We start from the raw sequence: 20,277 nt of genomic DNA, 5'->3' as shown, positions 1-20,277 counted from the left end.
CTGTCTCAAAAAAGACCAAAAAATGAAAGTAAAAATAAAATCAAGGCGGCTCGAGGAGTCGCTCTCGCATTCCAGGTTCGAATCCTGCCTCTGCCTCTGGGGCTGTGCTGCACCGGGCCACTCACTTACCCTCTCTTCTAATACTATTTATTTTTCTGCCCTGCGGCCTGTTGCAGGGCCGGTCAGGATGCAGTCAAGAAACATCTGCATGTGCTTCCGAAGGGGCACTGCTGTGGCTTCCCAGGACACCTGTTTGTGACTGGGCCCCAGAGTCCTGGCCTGGGTGGGGGCAAGGCGCAGGAAATCCAGACCAGGGGACTTGGGAGCCTCTCCAGGGTCTGGTTCCCAGGACCCACAGCTGCATCCTCCTGGGGGCGGGTGTCCAGCTGGCCCTGAGCCCCGCCCCTTGGAAGGCTGGGGAATCCCACCGAGGGCCAGATCTAGGTGGTCTCCGGGAGGTTCCGAAGCCCCTCACCCTGGATGAGACTCAGCCAAATGTTGAGGTGCTGGAGAGTGCCTAAGTCAAGGGGTTCCCTGGTGGCACCCTAACTACCTAGTGGGTAAACTGAGGCCCAGAGTGTCGCAGGCGCCCATTAGAGCCTCGCGGGGAATCTGTGTCTTTGGGCCTTTCGGCTCCCTACGGGGTACACGCGTACCCACTTTTCTCTCTCCGGGTCTCCTTCCTCCTCTTTCCCCCATCCGGCGCCCCGGGGTCGTCAGCGCCTCAGGCATCCGGTGCCTGCGGGATCCGGCTGGAATCCCCCGGCAGTCAGACCACGCCCACACCACGCCCCTGCTCCACCCCCTTGCCCAGCTCGGATGTAGGAACTGGCTCCCATTTGCCACTTCGTACACCGCCCGCGCGCTGCCATTGGCCGACCCTTGCGCTCCTCTCCGGGAGGGGCCCAGTCACCTGCGGAGGGGCGTGGCGAGGCGAGGGGCGTGGCCTCCCAACCCTGGGTCCTCCAGCCTCCCGCGCCACTCAGAACAAACACTCCTGACAGGACGGATCCCCCAGAGCAGGTGAGCACTGGGGGTGGGGCTTCCTGTCCCCACACCTCCCTACCTCAGTTTCCCCTGTGTGTGGCTGTGTCTAGTGGGAGTGCTGCACAGCCCGCCCTGGCGTGGACTACTGTAAGAGTCCTAGCATCCGCCTTCAAAATGGGGACTGGACTTTAGTCTTTACAGGTGCTCAGTCTGACCCCCAAATGCTCTGGGTACCCCAGGGGGTGGGCAGCGAGTACAAGAGAGAGGGATTGATACCCCAAAGTAGACTGACTCTGCAGCCAACTCCCTGTTGCCCTGGGGTCCAGACTCAGTTCTCCCAGCTGGGAACTGGACCAGTCAGTCACCGTCAAGATAACTGGCAGGTGGCCTGATCTGGGTGTGTGACCTTCTGGTTCTTTTGATGGTGGCCTGGGGGGTGGGGATAAACTGTGACCCAGAGAGTAGTCTGTGGTTTGCCAGGGAGGTGGGGGACAGACTTGGCCTAAGAATCTGGCGTCTCAGTTATGCTGAGGAGAGGAGACCTGGAGCAGGACTGAACAGCTGGAAATGGGACTCAGAACCACTTCCTGAGCTCAGCTGGGTTGGTGAACGTCCCCGAGGCCGGCAGCCCAGTCTGGACAGAGCACAGACAGACTTGGCTCCCCAAACAAGTCACTTAATTATAAGCCTCAGTTTCCCCAATTGGAACATGTGAAAGGATATGAGTCTTAGATGTTTGGGGCTTCCGGAGGGCTTAAAAGCAGATATAGGGAAAACTCCAGAGACTGAGACAGGGGGTTTGCTGTGAGTACAAAGCCCTCTCCCTCCAAAAGGGGGGGGGGTTGAGGCTGGGGCTTAGTGGTAGAGTGCTTGTAGCTCAGTTGGTAAAGCGCTTGCCAAGTGTGTAGGAGGCCTGGGTTTGCTTCCCCAGTACCAGGTGTGATGCATAAACCAGGTGTGAGGCCATATGCCTGCCATTCAGCACTGGGGAGGTAGAGGCAGGAAGATCAGGAGTTCAGGGTCATTCTATGTTGCATAGTAAGTTCTAGGCCAGCCTGGGGTATATGAGACTCTGTCTCAGAAACTAAACTAAAATGGATAGACAGGAACGTGGGCCTTGTCCACCACCTTCCTGTTTTTCTGTCTCCTATGGGACCTCGCCATGGTCTCCCCGGCTCGCTCCACCCCAGCACGGGGTCCAGCCTCAGGGCCTTGGCCCAGTGCTGTGTGACCCACAGAGGCGCCAACTTTAAAACATAACACCTAGGTGCTGGGTGCACCTAGGATGTGGGTGGAGGGCAGGACAGAGGCAGGGCCCATGGGGACTTTGTACCTATGGAAACGGGAACAAAGCATCCCGCCGCTGGGACACCTGGTTGAGCCTCTACACTGATGGGAGGCCAGGTCAGGCCCCGCTGGGAACCCCATGGTGGGTAAGTGCTGGCCCTTGGGGGAGCTCCAGACATGTGTGCCTCCGTTTCTTTAAGCCCTGGGCAGGCCAAGACTTAACCCTTAAAAAGAAAACAAAAGGGTTGTCTGATAATTCAGTGTAAGGAGAGTTCAGGGGAACTTCAGGCCAAGCTGTTGGGGTGGAAACAGTACCTCGAACAGGAGGGTGCTAAGTACCAAGCTCACCCAGGAGGGTACCATTCCTGGGCTTGGTGGGGACGAGGAGGGGCTTAGTGCAGTTACCTGAGGAGCCCACCCCTTTCCAGGGTCCTTCAGCATCTCCCCAGTGGTGATGGTCCTGAAACCGCAAGCCTTAGTTTCCCTCTCTGGAAACTGACCCGATGAATAAGCCCATCCTGCCCCCCCAGAGGGTGTGCTTAGGGTTCTCAGGGCAGGGCACATGGCTTCTGGAAGATTCTTTTTTTTTTTTTTTTGGTCTTTTTGAGACAGGGTCTCCCTGTAGCCCCAGCTGTCCTGGAACTCACTATGTAGACCAGGCTGGGCTTGAACTCACAGAGATCCACCTGCTTCTGCCTCCCAAGCACTGGGATTAAAGGCGTGCACCCCCATGCCCGGCGCTGGAAGCCTCTTTTTTTAAAAAAAATATTTTTATTTTATGTGTAAGAGTGTATTGCCTGCACCTATGTGAGTGCACCTATGTCGTGCAATGCCGTGGAGGTCAGAAGAAGACTTCGGATTCCCCCGGAACTGGAGTTAAGGACAGTTCGTAGCCGCCATGTGGGTGCCAGGAATTGAACCCAGATCCTCTGCAAGAGCAGTCAGTGCTCTTAACTGCTGAGCCATCTCTCCAGCCCTGGAAGCTTCTTAAAAGAGCTCTTTAAGTTCCTCCAGTTTTGGGGGTGGACTCTGGGGAAGAGAACGCTCAAACTTCAAATAGCTGCAGTGAGGATGGATTTGAGGGCCTGGGTTTGAATCTGGATTCTGCTGTAGTATTTTTCTGCAAATTCCACAGAGATTCCAGGCCCCCAGACTCAATTTCTCCTTTTGACATAAGCATGGAAGGTTGTTAGTCATTCGACAAACAGTCCCTGGGCACTGACAGTATGTTAGACATGGTGCCAGGCACTGGGACCCAGCAAGGACCAGCTAAGGTGGGATGGACACTCTCCCGCTTCAGACTGCAGTTGGCAGAGCTGGAGGCCTCAGAGCTGGAGGCCGCCCTGTGTTATAACCACACAACCACGGGGAGGATGAAGGGACTGGTGTTAACTAAAGGGATCTGGGAAGGGTAGGAATGAAACAGTCACATGAAGACTTGGAGGAGGAGCATATAAGTTGGGGGGAATCAGTCAGTGCAAAGCCCTGGGGCAAAGGATAGGGCTGTGCAAAGGCCCTGGGGCAGAGGATAGGGCTGTGCAAAGCCTTGGGGCAGGATGGATCCTGCCATGTTGGAGGAGCATCAAGGAGGCCCCTGTGGCTGGAGCAGAGGGAGCGCGGGACAGAGAGGCAGGAAGGAGAAAGGAGAACGGAGTCTGGCGGGCGGAGCAGGCAGGGCCCTATGGGCTGCGAGGAAGATTTGGGCTTTGACCCCTAGGGTGGTGGGAGCCTTGGAGGGCTGTGGGCAGAGGGAGGAGCTGCCGTGCTCATGGGCGCCCTCTGTCTGCCTGGGGGAGGATGGACTGTGGTAGCCTGGATTGAGCCAGGATGCAGGGGGCTGTGCAGGGTGAGAAGCAGAGTGAGAACCTGAATCCACACGCCCGTGACCCTTACGACCCCCTCCTTGTTAAAAGCCTTAAACGGATGCCGAGAAATTGAGGATGGCTGGGCTCAGCATGAGACCTTATGTTAAACCCCTCTCCCTAAAGAAAACCGTGTGGAGGCTGAGGCAGGAAATTTGTTCTCTATAGGTACAGCTTTGTGGGCTGAGGTCTCCCAACGCTATTTTTTATTTATTTATGTATTTTTACTTTATGCATATGAGTGTATTGCCTGCATGTAAGTGCACCCGTGACATGCAATGCCCACGGAGGACAGAAGAGGGCTTCGGATCTCTTGGAAGCTGAGATATGGACAGCTGTTAGCTGCCATGTGCGTGCTGAGAACCCAGGTCCTCTGCAAGAACAGCCAGTGCTCTTAACCACTGAGCCATTCTTCAGCCCCCAAACGCTATTTTTTTAAATTTTTAACCTTTATTTACTCATTTAGTGTATGTATGTGAAAATCAGAAGACTTTCCTTTCTCCACCATGCCGGTCCCAGGGCTGGAACTCAAGCCCTCAGACTTGATGGCAAGCCCCTTTACCAGCTGAGTCCTTTTGTTAGCCCCCCCACAACACTTTTTTTTTTCTTGAGACAGGGTCTCCCTGTAGCCCCAGCTGGCCTGGAACTCACTATGTAGACCAGGCCGGCCTCTGCCTCCTGAGAACTGGGATTAGAGGCGTGCGCTGCCATGCCCAACACAACACTCATTTTTTCCACAAGGGTTCATCAGTAAGTAGGTACCTGTCCTGCCTCCCAGTGCTGTCCAGTAGGTGTCTGGACCCCAACCCCTCTTGAGGTGGCCATCCTTTTGGGGAGCTGTTTGAAAACCCCTGGTGTCTTCTCAACCTCCATCAATGGAGTTCCCTCCTTTCTGATTTCCCAGAATGCCAATTGGGACTGAAGGGTGAAACCCAAGTCTGGATGATAAGGACCTGGGTGTGGGGTCGGGGTCCCCAGTAAGTGGTAGCATCTCTTGGTGACCAGGACTGGTGGGGTTCTGATCTCAGGGAGTGGCGGCTGAGCCAGTCCTGGGATGCACAGGGCAGAGCAGTGGACTCATCAATGATTGATGCCCTGAGTGTGGGACATAAAGAATTTATGTGGTCAGGGTGGGGCTGCCCAGAGAGCCCAGCAGGCTGCAGCCAGCTCGTGAGAGCTGCGGGAATTTTGCCACGTGGTTGTTAAACCCAGACAGCATTAAAAGATGAAGAGTGTGTATTCAGAGCTAAGTAAATCATATTTTATTTATCTTTTTTTATTCATTTTTTTATATCCACTTACTTTGATGTGTGTGGGTATGTGTGTGGAAGTCAGAGGACAACTTGTAGGAGTCAAATTCTCTCCTTCCACCATGTGGGACCTGGGGATTGAACTCAGGTCACCAGACTTGGCTGCAAGCACCTTTATCCACTGAGCCATCTCGCAGAACCATAAGTCACATTTTAAACAAAGAAAGTTGATGGGCATAGTGGCACAGGCTTGTCATCCCAGCACTTGGGAGCTAGAGGAAGGAGGATCTGGACTTCAAGGTCATCATTGGCTACATAGTGAGACTGAAGCCAGCCTGGGCAACATGAGACCCTGGCTAAATATAATAAAATAATAATAATAATAATAATAATAATAATAATAATAATAATAATAATAATAATAGAGCCACTGGGTGTGGTAGCACACTCAAGAGGCAGAGGCAGATTGATCTCTGTGAGATCGAGGGCAATGTGGTCTACATACTGAGTTCCAGGCCAGCTGGGTCTACAGGGAGACACTGTTTAAACAACAGTAACAACAAAAACAAACAAAAAGCATGGGATGAAGAGACAGAATCTGAGCGCCCCTGGCCAGGTGTTGAATTTAGATCCTGAAGAGCTGTCCTGGTGGGGCATGGGGTTGGTTTTGGAGATGGCAGATCTGCCCCTGGATGGCGTGGATGCAGGGTCCTCAAGCCCTGGGTGGCCTGATGGGGCTGACATGGCGCTGCCCCAGGGCCTTTGCACAGGCTGCTGTCTTCCCTTCCTTTCCTTCAGGACTTGTCCTTCCAGTCCCAGTCCCAGGTTTCCCCACCAAGGAGCTTCCTGTTCCTGTTAAATTCACCTGCCTCCCCACGGCCACCCCATGCCCAAGGCCCGACCCCTGGGTACAGTTCCTGCTTATTGGTTTGTTTCCTCTCTCTTCCTGTTTGTTGGTTTGCGGTGTTTCCCTCCTGCAGCCGGCCCACAAGCTGGCTTGAGAGAACCGAGGTAGGAGGACCAGGAGTGCAAAGTCAGCCTTAACTACATAGTGAGACCCTTAGAGAGCTTGTACCTCAGTGGGTAGAGTGCTTGTAGCACAGTGGGTGGAGTACTTGAAGCTCAGTGGGTAGAGTGCTTGTAACTGAGTGAATAGAGTACATAGCCCAGCAAACACAAAGCCCTGGGTTCGATCCCCAAGCACCACATAAACCAGGCATGATAGTGCATGCCTGTCATCCCAGCATTTGGGAGGCTGAAGCAAGAGGATCTGGGGTTCAGGGTCATCCTTGGCTACATAGGGAGTTCCAGGCCAGCCTGGGCCTTCTGAGACCCTGTATTATTAAAATAAATTAATATATAAAAAAATAAATGTAGGGAATTTTATAAAACTACATTCTAGGGCCAGTAAGATGACTCAGGGAGTTAAAAAAAATTGCCGCCAAGCCTGACCTCCTGAGTTCAATAGCTGGAACCATTATGTTGAAGGAGATGACCAATTTCACAAGCTGTCTTCTGATACACTTACATGAGCGTGCACACACACACACACACACAGAGATAATAAATAAATAAATAAATAAATAAATAAATAAATAAATAAATAAATGTAGGGTGTAGAGAGATGACGCCTCCTGTGAATTCAACTCTGATTTGAGTGGTCCTCAAATCATCTGTAATCAGAAGGCAACACAGAGTCCAGGTGGGGATCCCAGGAGAGAAGGCAGAGACAAAGCCTCCTTGGGTTACTGCTATATCCTTGGTGTTTGGTACACAGCTGGCGGTCCATAAATGCCCATTATCACAGTTGAGTGACTGAACAAGTGCTGGGTTGGGTTCTGGAGGCTGGTGGGGTGCTGTGGCACTTGGTAGGAGGGACCGGGCCCCAGTACCTTGTTCCTAGGAAAGTCCCTGCCCCACAGCCTCATGTGGCTGCCTCACCGCCCCCTGTAGGAAGGAAGGCCTGCGTTTATTTTAGTCTCTGGCCTGGCCCTTGGGGATTGCAGTCTTCCCTGGCTGACTGCTTGAAGGGAGGAGTTTATGGCTGAACAATAGATTCTGGAACAGGAAGTTGAGTTGGGCGGCTGGCCACCCCAGGTGGTGGCTGACCCTCATGGTGGGATTGGTGTGGGGGTGGCCAGGAGGGCATGTGGCTGCTGTGACTCCCCAGCGACTCTTCCTGCCTTGGGAAGCCCAGCTCCATTTTTGATCCAGAGCCCAGAGAGGGTGAGCAAGCTGCCTGGGGTCACACAGCATCCAAGCTGAGCCAAGCCAACAGTGGACTCCTGGCTGTCCTCCGAGCCGTCTTTGTTTAGCTCTAAGTTGGGGGTTCAGGGTCCCTCTGGGTCCCAACGGGGAAGGCAGTGGGGATTTGGGGTGCAAAGAGCTTCAGAGGCAGGCTCCTGTTGGGGGCTGGGCTGGTGCTGTCCCAGGCCCAGATTTCACCATTTAACATTCATTCCTCTTTCTTGAACCCTGGGCCGCATGAATGTTTGCTTTTGGCTGAAGAGAGGAACCATGTTCACATAGCTGGCTGCCACGAGGTCCTGGGTCAATAGCCAGGGCCTGGCTTGTGGACACTGGGGAGGCAGTCACCGGCTGGGGGCAGGCGAGCCTGTGGAGTCACCCTTGTGCTGGCCCCAACGCCTCCACACAAGGGAGCATGCTCACACAAAGGCCAACTTTGTAGGGGACCTGGGGGTGAGCAGGACACCGTGGAGCATGCCTGGCCTGACCTTCCAGGCTGGGTGGGTGGTGGATGGCTGACCACAGCCCATGGCAACAGCTGAGGCAGGGGGAGCGGGCAGCTCTCAGCCCCCTGCACGTCTAGGTTCGTTCACTCCACGGGAGGTTCTGGAATCTCTGAGAACATGGCAGATAAGGGGTCAGGCCCCGTGACTCTGCCACCCCTGAACTGGGAGCTTGGCTAGGAGTTTGCTAGAAAAGAGGCCAGGGTTGGGGGTAGGGCTTTTTATTATTTATATTTTATGTGTCTGAGAATTTTGCTTGGATGTATGTAAGTGCACTGGTGTCATGCACTGGTGTCAGAAGAGGGCGTCAGATCCCCTGGAACTGGAGTTCAGACAGTTATTAGCGGCCATGTGGGTGCTGGGAACCGAACCCAGGTCCTGCAAGAGTAGCCAGTGCTCTGACCCACATGCCATCTCTTCATCCCCAGGAACAGGGCATTAAGGGACGTGTAGAAGTTCAACAGGGAAGAGGCAGGAGCCTCTGAGCCCCTGAGAACTGTGGTTCTTAGCATTGTAGTTTGGGAAAACCTCTCAAGCTGGGCTGGTGGGGGTGGGTGGGCATGGTGCCAGTCCCTGGCCGGATTTCATCATTGAAAATCATTCCTTTGATGTGATCACGGATCCTGTTGTCTGTCGTTCCAGCAGGACCCATGGACACGTTCAGCACCAAGAGCCTGGCCCTGCAGGCCCAGAAGAAGGTCCTGGGCAAGATGGCGTCTAAGGCCATGGTGGCTGTCTTGGTGGACGACACCAGCAGTGGGGTGTTGGATGAGCTATACCGAGCCACCAAGGAGTTCACGCGAAGCCGCAAGGAGGCACAGAGAGTGGTGAAGAATCTGGTGAAGGTGGCCGTGAAGGTGGCCGTGCTGATCCGGGCCGGCCAGCTGGACGGAGAGGAGCTAGCCCTGCTGCAGAGGTTCCAAGGCCGTGCGCGCAGCCTGGCCATGACCGCCCTGAGTTTCCACCAGGTGGACTTTACCTTCGACCGGCGTGTGCTGGCCGCGGGGCTGCTGGAGTGCCGGGACCTGCTGCACCGGGCGGCTGGGCCACACCTCACTGCCAAGTCCCACGGCCGCATCAACCACGTCTTCGACCATTTCGCAGATGGTGACTTCTTGAGTGCTCTGTACAGCCCGGCTGAGCCCTACAGGACCCACCTGAGCCGCATCTGTGATGGGCTGGAGCGGATGCTGGATGAGGGTGGCATCTGACCTGACCCAGCTGCCTGGGGTCCAACTAGGGGCCAGTCTCCCTCTGACCTCTGGCCAGCTGACTGCTGACCTGTTCATTGGGATGAAGAATCACATACCTTTGCCCTTTCTGTCCTCATTCTAGATGGTCTTACCCTGTCCTGACTTCGCCCAGCCCCTCCTTCACCTCTATTTGTTTTCCCATCTCCTTCTGTGTCTCATGAAATCCAAGCTGGCCTCCTACTTACTGTGTAGCCAAGGATGAGCCTGAACTCCCAATCCTCCCACTTCACCTTCACGTGCTGGGTTGACAGGCCTGCGCTACCACACCTGGTTTATGTGGTGCTGGGGATGAACCCAAAGGCTCATGCATGTTAGGTAAGTGTTTTACCCTCTGTGCTGCAAGCAGTCTAGACACTGAGCTACAAAGCACTATTTCTTCTGACACAGGGTCCCACTCTGTAGCCCAGGCTGGACTCATAATCCTCCTGTCTCAGCTTCCCAAGTGCTGGGATGACAGCTGTACACCACCACACCTGGCTGTCCAGATGTTTTTTTTCTTCAAATGATATGGAGAATTGGGAGAAAATAATTGTATCCCCCTGTGCCGTCCCCTGCAACCTGTGATTCTTAACCCTCAGGGCTTGCCAAGGTAACTTTTGTGGAAAGTGGGGTTACTGAAAATTGGAACTTTTAACCTGATTATCAGACTAAAGTTCAATGGGTTTTAATCTGGCTGACTGGGTAGTTCAGTAGATAGCCTTCACACTGGGGATGAAGGAGAGATGTTTCCACCAGCCCAGGACACCAGGAGTCACTGCTACCACCAGACTGCACATGTGGAAGATGGATTCTTCTGGTGGTTTTGAAAGGACTCACCCTGGCCACATTATGACCCTGGCCATCTAATTCAAGAGGTGGCACCAATGTCTGCCGCTCTGAGATCCCAGTTTGGGGTTCCTAGCCCAGTTTCCTAGAAAAGGAATAAACAGGGCCCGCAAGAGGGCTCAGCGGGAAAAGACGGTTGTGACCAAGCCTGACAACCTGTTTGATCCCTGGGACCCACGTTATAAGGAGAGAACCAACTCCTGCAGGTTGTCCTCTTGACTGCACACATGCACGCGCGCGCGCGCGCACACACACACAGTCTCTCCTTAAAAAGGAAGAAATAGAACCACACTGGAGTGCTGTCAATCCAGTGGGTCCTGACTCATCAGCTCAGATGCGCCATCTAGTTGGAAAGTTCTCACTGGGTCAATAACACGGTCCCACGCTGTGGGTCTAACCTGGGAAGGCTCAGGTGTCCCTGCCTCCTGAGAGGGGTAAAGCCACTGGAGACACTTGTACACATTAAATTATTTCATATTTGGAAAACTAACCAACCTATTTTATTAATTTCTTTTGATAGGGCCTCATGTACCCCAGGCTAGACTTAAAAGTGCTGTATAACCCAGACTGGCCTTGCATTCCTGATAAAACTGCCTCCAGCAGCTAACTACTGGAAAGATGGGTGTGTGACTCCATGCCTACTTAATCATGCTGTGCTTATAAGACTGACCTTTCAGCCTTGAAGGACAGTTGAGCTGTATTTGTACAAAATGGAGGCATGGGTTGGTTGCCTACAATCCCCCAGTGAGGGGTCAAGGGTGTCCTGACAGTCTAGAAATCCTAGTGAAGGGGCTGTGGGCATGACTCAGGGGTAAAGTGACAGACCAGAATCCTCCAGTCAGCGGCTGGGGTTATAGATCAGTGATGAGACCTTTCCCACATGGTAAGGCTGGAAAAACCCCAGGATTCAGGCTCCTATGGCAGTCTGAGGTCAGCACGTGGCTTGTCTGCAGGGTGCTGGGCTCTGGGCTGCAGAGTTGTATTGTGCAGGTGGGAGAGTTACCCTGAGTGCCTGGCAGGACACAGCACACCCAGAGCTGTGTTTAGGGCAAATGTTCCAAATAGGAGGCCTGTGGGACCTCCCGGAGTGGAGGCTAGGCCTGGGTTTTAGAACCTGCAAATAGCCAACACTTACACAGAGAGATCTCACCAACCACTGCACACCCACTGTGTCTTTGGGGGACAAGGTCTCACTCTGTAGCCCAGGCTAGCCTGGAAGTCATGATCCTTCAGCCTAGCCTCCAGAGGTCTGGATCACTGGCCTGAGCCTGTGCTGCCCCCTGGTGGAGCTGCGCACCTGCTGCAGAAGTCTCTCCTCCCCGGCCTTAGGTGGGAGATGCCCGTCATCCCAGCAGCCTTCCTGGTGGGTGGGAGATGCCTGTCATCCCAGCAGCCTCCCTGTGCTGTGCTGGCCTCACACCTTCACAGGTTTTCACCTAATGTGAGCTCTTAAGCCCATCCAGTTCAATAGCAAAATTCTCTTACTTCAGGTCCATTGTAGGGTCCCAGAACCCTATATGTAAGGCAGTCTCCCCAGTGGTCCCAGATGAAACCCTCAAGCCCTAGGCCAAGCAGATCCAATCAATCAGCGAGAGGAAACGTCTGAGATCCCTATGGGGCTGTTTTCACAAGGTAGAGATCAATTAAAAAAATAAAAACATCAACAGGGGTGGGTGCTGGAGATATAGCTCAGCGGTTAGGAGCACTGGCTGCTCTTGCAGAGGACCTGGGTTCAATTCTCAGATGGTGACTAGCAGCCATCCGTAACTCCAGTCCTGCGGATTCGACACCCTCTTCTGGCCTCCCCAGGCATAGCACGCATGTGGTGTACATAGTCACACACAGAATCTAAAAATTTCATGCCATGATGACTTGAAAAACCCACCCAAAGCTGGTATATGTGTGGGGACAGTGGGTTCACCCTGGGGCCCTTGTGCTGGGGGATTCGGCATGAATTCACAGCCATATGGTGCTTTGGGCTCTTTGTGGGCACAAATCACTGCTGCCTTCTGACCCATGGTGCAGGCACCTGCATGAGTCACTTAGGAGGCTGTACACCTGTGCCAGCAGGTGTTAGCCTGGAAGAGCAGTGGGGGTGCCATCTTCAATCCCTGATCCCCAAAGAGACCTGTCTGGGGTCGGCTTTTTATTTATTTAAATATGAAAGAATATTGTCTCTGCCCAGTTCTGAAAGGCGTTCCCTGGGGTAAGATAGAGGTCCTGGTGACACGGGGGCTCAGCTTGGGCTCAGAGGGTTAGTTGAGGCTGGCTTCAGAACAGCCCAGAAATCACTGGGTGTCCATTTGCCCTGAACCACATCTTCACTGGTCCAGAGTACCACAGACCAGCATCCAGAGGACATGGTGGGCCTTGGGTGCGATGGATGTGGTTGCTAGCACCAGACACCACCAGTTCCTGTGGAATCTGAGAGTCCAGGACAAGCAGGTGAGGCTAGTACTCCAGAGGGAGGAGGTGATATGGCCCCGACGGTGATGGTCACAGCTCCGAATGGGCTGCCTTAGCAACAATCACCAGCTTGGACAACTCAGCCTTGAAGGCCCCAGGCCTATGAGACACTGAAAGACACAAGCCAAGGGTCAGACTGGACAATGTCACACGAGACCCTGAGAACTTGGGGTACAGCTGGCAGAGAGGCCCCAGAACAGGGACGACCCCTGGAAGAGGCCCTGAGAAGCCAGGCTTGGTAAGGCAAGCTTGTCCTGCCACCTATTATGCAGGCTGAGGGAGGAAAAGGAGACCCAGGCCAACTTGAGACCATGGAACGAAAGGAAAAAGAAGGTTGGGTACATGGCTGAAGTGTAGACAGCCTGGAATCCCCAGTGAGGGGCTGGGGCGTGGCTCAGGGTAGAATGACAGCCTGGAATCCCCGGTAAGGGGCTGGGGCGTGGCTCAGGGTAGAGTGACAGCCTAGAATCCCCGGTAAGGGGCTGGGGCGTGGCTCAGGGTAGAGTGACAGCCTAGAATCCCCGGTAAGGGGCTGGGGCGTGGCTCAGGGTAGAGTGACAGCCTAGAATCCCCGGTAAGGGGCTGGGGCGTGGCTCAGGGTAGAGTGACAGCCTAGAATCCCCGGTAACCTAGAATCCCCAGTAAGAGGCTGGGGCGTGGCTCAGGGTAGAGTGACAGCCTAGAATCCCTGGTGAGGGGCTGGGGGCGTAGCTCAGGGTAGAGTGACAGCCTGGAATCCCCAGTGAGGGGCTGGGGCGTGGCTCAGGGTAGAGTGACAGCCTAAAATCCCCAGTGAGGGGCTGGGGGCGTAGCTCAGGGTAGAGTGACAGCCTAGAATCCCCAGTAAGAGGCTGGGGCGTGGCTCAGGGTAGAGTGACAGCCTAGAATCCCTGGTGAGGGGCTGGGGGCGTAGCTCAGGGTAGAGTGACAGCCTAGAATCCCCAGTGAGGGGCTGGGGCGTGGCTCAGGGTAGAGTGACCCCCTAGAATCCCCAGTGAGGGGCTGGGGCGTGGCTCAGGGTAGAGTGACAGCCTAGAGTCCACAGTGCAGTCTGGTCCAGGTACTTGAACAGACTGTGGACCCAGTTCTTTGGGTTCTGTCTGGTGCTGTGGTGTCCCCTCTCCTGGTTTCCTGTCACCCTCATCCAGATCCTCAGAGTCCAGCAACATTGGTGATACTGACCTCCCAGGTCTGGACAGTGAATGGCCCTTTCTGCTTTATAAAGCAGCCTGTGGAGTGTGTTGTCATAGCAACAGCAATGAGACAAGTCCAACTGTGAAGGATGCTGCGAGCCATACTGACTGGGACAGGTAGCTGCCATAGGCTGACCCATAGCTCAGGGCCCTTCACTGTGACAGTCTGTGATCTCCAATCCATAGTCACGAGGATCCTTGGGCCCTCCCCTCCCCCAGCCACCCTGACAGGTGCTGGGCCACAGTCACCTACCTGCTGTCTTGGTCACTTCAAACTCCTGTGGACTCAAGGGGACATCGCTCTCCCTTTCAAAGGCGGCTTTGGACTGGAGGGGACAGAGGGCTGTTCAGTGGCAGGGGACATCAGGAGAGATGCCCCCCGAGACTATAGCCGAAAGCCAGGTACTTGCTAGGGTGGGTGTGCGGTCCCCAGCATGGAGGACACAGCCTGTGGCTCATCCACATGCCCTGGCTGGAAGGCAGAGCTTGATCAGCTCATATGTGCAATGGACAGTCTGTCTGTCAGTCTGTAGCAGGACAGCTGTCACCAGCCCGCAATGACACACAGTAGGGATACTTTGTGGATACAAGCTGGCTGGCGGCTAGAGTCTATCACAACTGCCTGCCATGAGGGACAGGAGTGGAAGATCATGATGGCCTGTAAGGACCATGGCCACTGTGGACCATCCCAACTCCCCCAGCCAGTCCCCAGGGCACCGTGACCTCTGCTGGGAACCCTGTTCCAAGCACCCCCATCATGGGCTTTCCTGTGAGAGTGCCAACTCAGCTGGGTGCCCAGGTTGGCAGAGCCGCTCAACATCAGCAGTGGTGTCTGGGGCCAAGAGTTCTGTCCCACAGCAAGAGCTGCTGGCCCTTGCAACCACTGTCCTGACCAGTACTTACATAGGCCATGGCGTACTCGACATCACCGCCACGCACTTCTGCCTTAAACTGCGTGAAGTAGAGGTAGGACTTGCCCTGTGGCCTGTGGGGGACAGACAGACAGATGCTGGACAGAGGGACAGACACTAGTGAAAGATGCTAGACAAGATGGACAGCAGGTGGATGAGGACAGACCCAGACTGAGTCTACCTGGGACTCCACCATAGAAATTTCAGGACTAGGCCTAAGAAGTGGATTTTCAGATGTCAGGAGCCGGAGAACCTTGTGGGGATGGGGCTACCTTTTGGGGTGATAGGATGTTTTGAAACCAGATACAGGTGATGTCAACACACCTTTTAAGATTCTGGTTTTTGAGACAGAGTCTTGTGTATCCCAGGCTGGCCTCAAACCTATTATACAGCTGAGGATGACCCTGATTCCTGTCCCCTGCCTCCCAGTGCTGGGGTGACAGGCATACACCACCATGCCTGAGTATTTTTTAATTTTGTGTTTTGCTCACATGTATGTAAGTATACCACGTATGTGCAATGACCAGAGGCCGGAAGAAGGCATTGATCCTTCAGCCTAGCCATGGAACTGGAGTTACAGATGGTTGTTAGCCACTATATGGGTGCTGGGAACCAAACCCAGGTCCTTTGGAGCAGCCACTGAGCTGGCTCACCAGCCTCTTATCTCAGATTTTCAAGTTTGCCGAGGACTGCTCTTCCGCCTCTCCCGCCCACCCCACAGACCCCGGCTCTGGCCTCCGCATTGCTCCCTCCACTCCCCAGGACCCTGCTGTGGCCTACACTGACCAACTTCCTTAAGGGCTCAGGGCTACTCACTCAGCCTGTCCCCTTCTTCCACCTCCCAGGCTGCACACTATGGCATGCACAGTGCCGAAGACACCTGGCACGACCCTGGCTCACCTCCAGATGGTGCACGTAAAATGCTGGTGGTCCTCGCTGGTCCCCAGGCTCATCTGCCACTGCTGAAGACAGACGATGGGCACAGATGTTAACAGGACACACTGTCACGCTGGGTCCTGGGCTCTACATGGGATCTCTCCCACTTCTTTTGTTTTTTTTTGAGATGGGGTCTCCCTGTAGCCCCAGCTGGCCTGGAACTCACTTTGTAGACCAGGCTGGCCTTGAACTCACAGAGATCCGCCTGCCTCTGCTTCCCAGGTGCTGCATGATAGGGGTGTGCCACCATGCCCAGCAATCTCTTCCAATCCAGTTTGTTTCCCATGCTACACCCAGAGAGGCTACCCTTGACTCCTGGGTCACCCTCCCCTGCTGTAATTGCTCAGGCTAACCCACCAAATGCTTTCCCCTGCCTCAGGGCCAGAAGACCTCATCCATCCCACTTCCTTCCCATAACACATTTCATCTACCTTGAGGACAATTCTCAGGTGAGCCTAGTGAACTCAGTGAAACTGTCTGAAATATCAAACAGGGAGCCAAGGCTTGCAGCTCAGTGGGCCAAGTGCTCGTGGCCGAGTGGGTAGAGTACTTGCAGTTTAGTGGGTAAAGTGCTTAAAGCTCAGTGGGTAGAGTGCTTGTAGCTCAGCGGGTAGAGCAGTTACCTAGCATGCATGAAGCCTGGGTTCCCTCACGAGCAAATCATAAACCAAGTGTGGTTTCACACACCTGTCATCCTAATACTTTGGAGATAGAGGCAAGAGGATCAGGAGTTCAGGGTCATCCTTGGCTACCTAGAGAGTGCCAGGCCAGTCTGGGCTACATGGGACTTGATTAAAAAAAAAAAAAGAGGGGCTGGAGAGATGGCTCAGTGGTTAACAACACTGGCTGTTCTTGCAGAAGACCTGGGTTTGAATCCCAGCACCCATATGGCAGCTAACAATTGTCTATAACTCCAGTTCCAGGGGATCCGACAGCCTCTTCTGTCCTCAGCGGGCATTGCACGACATGGGTGCACTTACCTACATGCAGGCAATACATGCATACACATTAAAAAAAATAAATTGCCGGGAATGGTGGCACATGCCTTTAATCCCAGCAGTCGGGAGGCAGAGGCAGGCAGATCTCTGTGAGTTCAAGGCCAGCCTGGTCTACATAGTAAGTTCCAGGATAGCTGGGGCTACAGGGAGACCTTGTCTCAAAAAGACCAAAAAAATAAATAAATACATATTTTTTAAATATAAATTTTTTAAAAAAAGAGAAAAAAATCAAAAGCAACCAACCACATAAAATAACCACTAACTCTCCTGGCTTGGCCTGCCAACCCAGGGGCCATGGCCACAGGCCACTAGCACGGTATTCTCAGGTGAAATGATTCACAGGAGCTCTTCCATCTCCAGGGACCCCGCCATCTTTATGTCAATCATAGGGGCTCAACAGTCACCAGGCTGCATGCTGCCCTCAAGCACAGCCTGGGACCTAATTATATGTGATGAGGAGACCTGGCTGCCAGCTGTGGGCATCTCCTGCTGACTCAGCAAATTTGGTGCTATTTCCAAACATCTCTGTGGGCTCTAGGCTGGCTGCACACCAAAAATATTTCCATCTCTGATATATACTGGAAGGATAGTATTTTTTTTTTTTCCTTTTTTTTGAGACAGGGTCTTCCTGTAGCTTCAGCTCACCTGAACAACTTGCTATGTAGCCCAGGCTGGTCTGGAACTCACAGAGATCCACCTGCCTGTGCCTCCCAAGAGCTGAGATTAAAGGCTGCTGCTACCACATCAGCACTCCTATACATTTAGTAAACTCACTCATTCAAAACCGAAAGCATGGTCGTTGCAGATCATTTTCTGGCCTGTACATAACACTCTCGTTCATGGCTGTATGATATTCCAGTGTGTGGAGTGTTATAGCTCAGTGTATCTGTTCATCTATGGACACTGGGGTCAATTCCACTCCTTGATATCACAGAGAGCATCCTGGGTCACTCATGTCCAAGGTTTCGCAGGCATACCAATATTCCCACTTAAGGAATGGACCTGAATGTGGGCCAGCTGAGCTACAAGGACTACCCTCTACCCCTTGAATTTTCATGGTTCAAAGGCAGCACTCTGTTTTGACTGGTTAGGTAAGTTGCCATGCACCTGTGAGCCTGGTCCCTATGACAGCTCCATGAGATTCTAACTTACCTCACTGGTCCCTCCTTGGGAAGCATAGGTGAACGAGCATGTAAACTTGCCCTGGAGAAGAGAAGACAGAGAGGCTGGGGAGCAGAAAACCCTGACAACAAAGGGCTCAACCTCCAGAACCCAGACCCCAGCCAGCTGGGTGTGCTGCGGTCCACCTGTCACAGTTACTCAGGAGGCTGAGGCAGGAGGATTGTGAGTTCAAGGTTGGTCTGGATTAAAGAGCAAGTTCAATCCCAGACTGGATGACTTATTCAAATGCTGTTTCAATGGAAAACAGTAGAATGCACATCAGTGGGAGACCCCTGCCTAGAATCCCCCAGTGAGGGGCTGGGAGCCTGGCTCAGAGGTGGAACATCAGCCTGGGCTGTGTGAGGCCCTAAGTTCCATCTCTAGAACCATCAAAAAAAATAAATAAAAATCAAGAGTTCCTCCAGATGTCCTTAGAGGTCAGTCCTGTGAGGCGCTCAGGTCTGGCTCCCTTCCCCCCATGAGCTCAGGGCTTTGCATAAACAATACAGTGGTGTCCAGGTCGACACCTGGAACCCATCACAGGGCCGGCCTTGTGAAGTTCTCCGGGTCTGCAACACAGGGCTGTCTGGAAGCCCTGGGCCCCTGCTGGATGTGAGGACGTTCTGAGAAAAACAGTTCCGTGGGACACAGCGGTCAGCGGCAGGAACCGGGAGACAGAGTTGGGACAGAATCGGGCTGATGGCCTCAGGGCCTCCAAGGGAAATCTGCAGGACCCCCTGCAAAGGAAGGGTGCTTCCTCTCTGGTCCGACCTCAATGAGCGACTCTCATGGAACCTGCGGGGCACAGCTACCTCCGTCTCTGCAGCTCTCAGGTGCAATCCGGTTTCTAGAACACGGTTGGTGAAGAGTGGGTAACTGATAGTGGGTGATTGACAGATGAAAATTGAGGCGGAAGCTGGGCCAAGTGACCACGCCCCCGCCAAACTGCCAGGCTTCGAAGCTCCCGCCACCTGCCACTGGGACCAGCAGAGATGAGGACTCGATTCCTAGTCGGCTCCACCCAAAACTGTCACTCCTCAGTCGTCGATCTTGCCCCTAACCGGGCTTATGCACGTACCCCCGGTCCCACGTCCTGCGAGAAGGTATGCTCCACGCCTCCAGGCCGCACGTCAAACGCCACCGTCGTGGGCTCGGATACCGCAGCCACCGGGGCCAACGCCGCAGCCGCCAGGAGCAGCGCGGCCCAAAAGCCTCCGCTGGGCGCCGCCATCTTGGCTCCGGGCGTCGGCGCAGGCGCGCGCGGATGAGGCGCGGCGAGGGACACGTGGGGCAACGGGCGCGGGACACGTCGGCGCGACCTGGTGACGCGCGCAACGCCCCGCCCCCTCCGCTAACCGGTCCCATCATCTAGGGCGGTGTCTAGGTCTTCGAACACGCCTTCGCCCCGCCCTTCCTCGCCCTGGCTGCCATCTTGAGGCGGGGGCGGGGCATATCACGTGATGTCATGCTACTCTTGTGATTGGTGCTTGAGGAATGAATGAGCCGAATTAGTCTGAGCAAATGCGTTGTCTTTGTCGCAGCCATGTTCCTTCACCGGGCTGTGAATATTAGTGGGAGGGACGTTCAAAAGGACTTCAGTTAATTTGCCATTTATTCGTTACAGGTTCAAGCCCCAAAGCCCTCTGAAACAAAATTTATGTTTTGTCATTTAATGAAAAAGGTATCACACATTATAGTAACATTTCAATGGCTGCCAGACACAGGCGCTTTGGGGATTTTTTATTAATATAATTTATATTTTGTTGAAAATATTTCTTAATCTTATATTTCATTTTAAAATTTATTTTATTTTTGCTTATTTTTTGTTCTTTTTCTTTTTGAAACGATCTCCCTGTAGCTCCAGCTGGCCTGGAACTCTGTGTACACCAGGCTGGCCTCGAATTCAAAGATCCATTCAAAGATCCACCTGCCTCTGCCTCCTGATTAAAGACACGCTTATCTAAATTTTGAGACAGAGTCTCCTTGTAACCCCAGCTGGCCTGGAACTCCAGCTCTTACTGCCACGACCTCCCCATGCTGGGGTGACAGGTGTGCACCACCACGTCCAGTTTGTGGGATGCTAGGCATGAACCCAGGCCAGGCTCTGAATTCTAAGCAATCGCTCTTCCCACTGAGTCCCAGTAAAGATATTCTGCCTGTGTCCTGGCTAGTCTGTAACTTCCCTTTGTAGCCAAGGATGACCTTTGAACTCCTGATCCTCCTGCCTCAGTGCTGGGATGACCAGTGTGCCTGGTTTAAGTGGTGCTGGGGATGAATCCAGGGCCTCATACATGCCGAGTGCTCTACCCACTGAGCATAACTATACTCTATCCACTCAGCCCCAGCCCCAGACAGCAGTGTGTCAATGTCCATACAGGGTGGGCTTCTTCCAGAGGAG

At 53.7% G+C, this 20,277-nt stretch overlaps 2 protein-coding genes across 5 annotated transcripts; one reads left to right on the top strand and one right to left on the bottom strand.

The window, feature by feature from the left end:
• The first annotated feature begins 944 nt into the window (after positions 1 to 944).
• On the top strand, positions 945 to 10,704 carry Tnfaip8l1 (TNF alpha induced protein 8 like 1). 4 transcript variants are annotated; one of them, XM_008836974.3, is made up of 2 exons: positions 945 to 1,023; positions 8,782 to 10,704. In XM_008836974.3, the coding sequence occupies exon 2, from the start codon at positions 8,787 to 8,789 to the stop codon at positions 9,345 to 9,347; it is 561 nt and encodes a 186-aa protein (XP_008835196.1). In that variant the 5' UTR covers positions 945 to 1,023; positions 8,782 to 8,786; the 3' UTR covers positions 9,348 to 10,704. The 4 variants fall into 4 exon arrangements, with proteins under 4 accessions (XP_008835196.1, XP_008835195.1, XP_029421188.1 ...); XM_008836973.3 differs by having other exon boundaries at positions 948 to 1,023; positions 8,779 to 10,704; XM_029565328.1 differs by lacking the exon at positions 945 to 1,023 and adding an exon at positions 8,106 to 8,216.
• A 1,643-nt stretch (positions 10,705 to 12,347) lies between these two features.
• Positions 12,348 to 19,151, bottom strand: Mydgf (myeloid derived growth factor). Its single transcript, XM_008836975.2, has 6 exons — positions 18,958 to 19,151; positions 17,871 to 17,921; positions 15,685 to 15,746; positions 14,777 to 14,858; positions 14,127 to 14,199; positions 12,348 to 12,790 (listed from the first exon to the last, which is right to left on the bottom strand). The coding sequence occupies exons 1-6, from the start codon at positions 19,108 to 19,110 to the stop codon at positions 12,711 to 12,713; spliced, it is 501 nt and encodes a 166-aa protein (XP_008835197.1). The 5' UTR covers positions 19,111 to 19,151; the 3' UTR covers positions 12,348 to 12,710.
• Positions 19,152 to 20,277: the final 1,126 nt, after the last annotated feature.

Source organism: Nannospalax galili, unplaced genomic scaffold (genome assembly GCF_000622305.1).
Source record: "Nannospalax galili isolate Female #2095 unplaced genomic scaffold, S.galili_v1.0 scaffold77, whole genome shotgun sequence".
Taxonomy (NCBI): domain Eukaryota; kingdom Metazoa; phylum Chordata; class Mammalia; order Rodentia; family Spalacidae; genus Nannospalax; species Nannospalax galili.
Note: the sequence above shows the minus strand (reverse complement) of the source record. Positions and strands in the feature narration are given on the sequence as shown.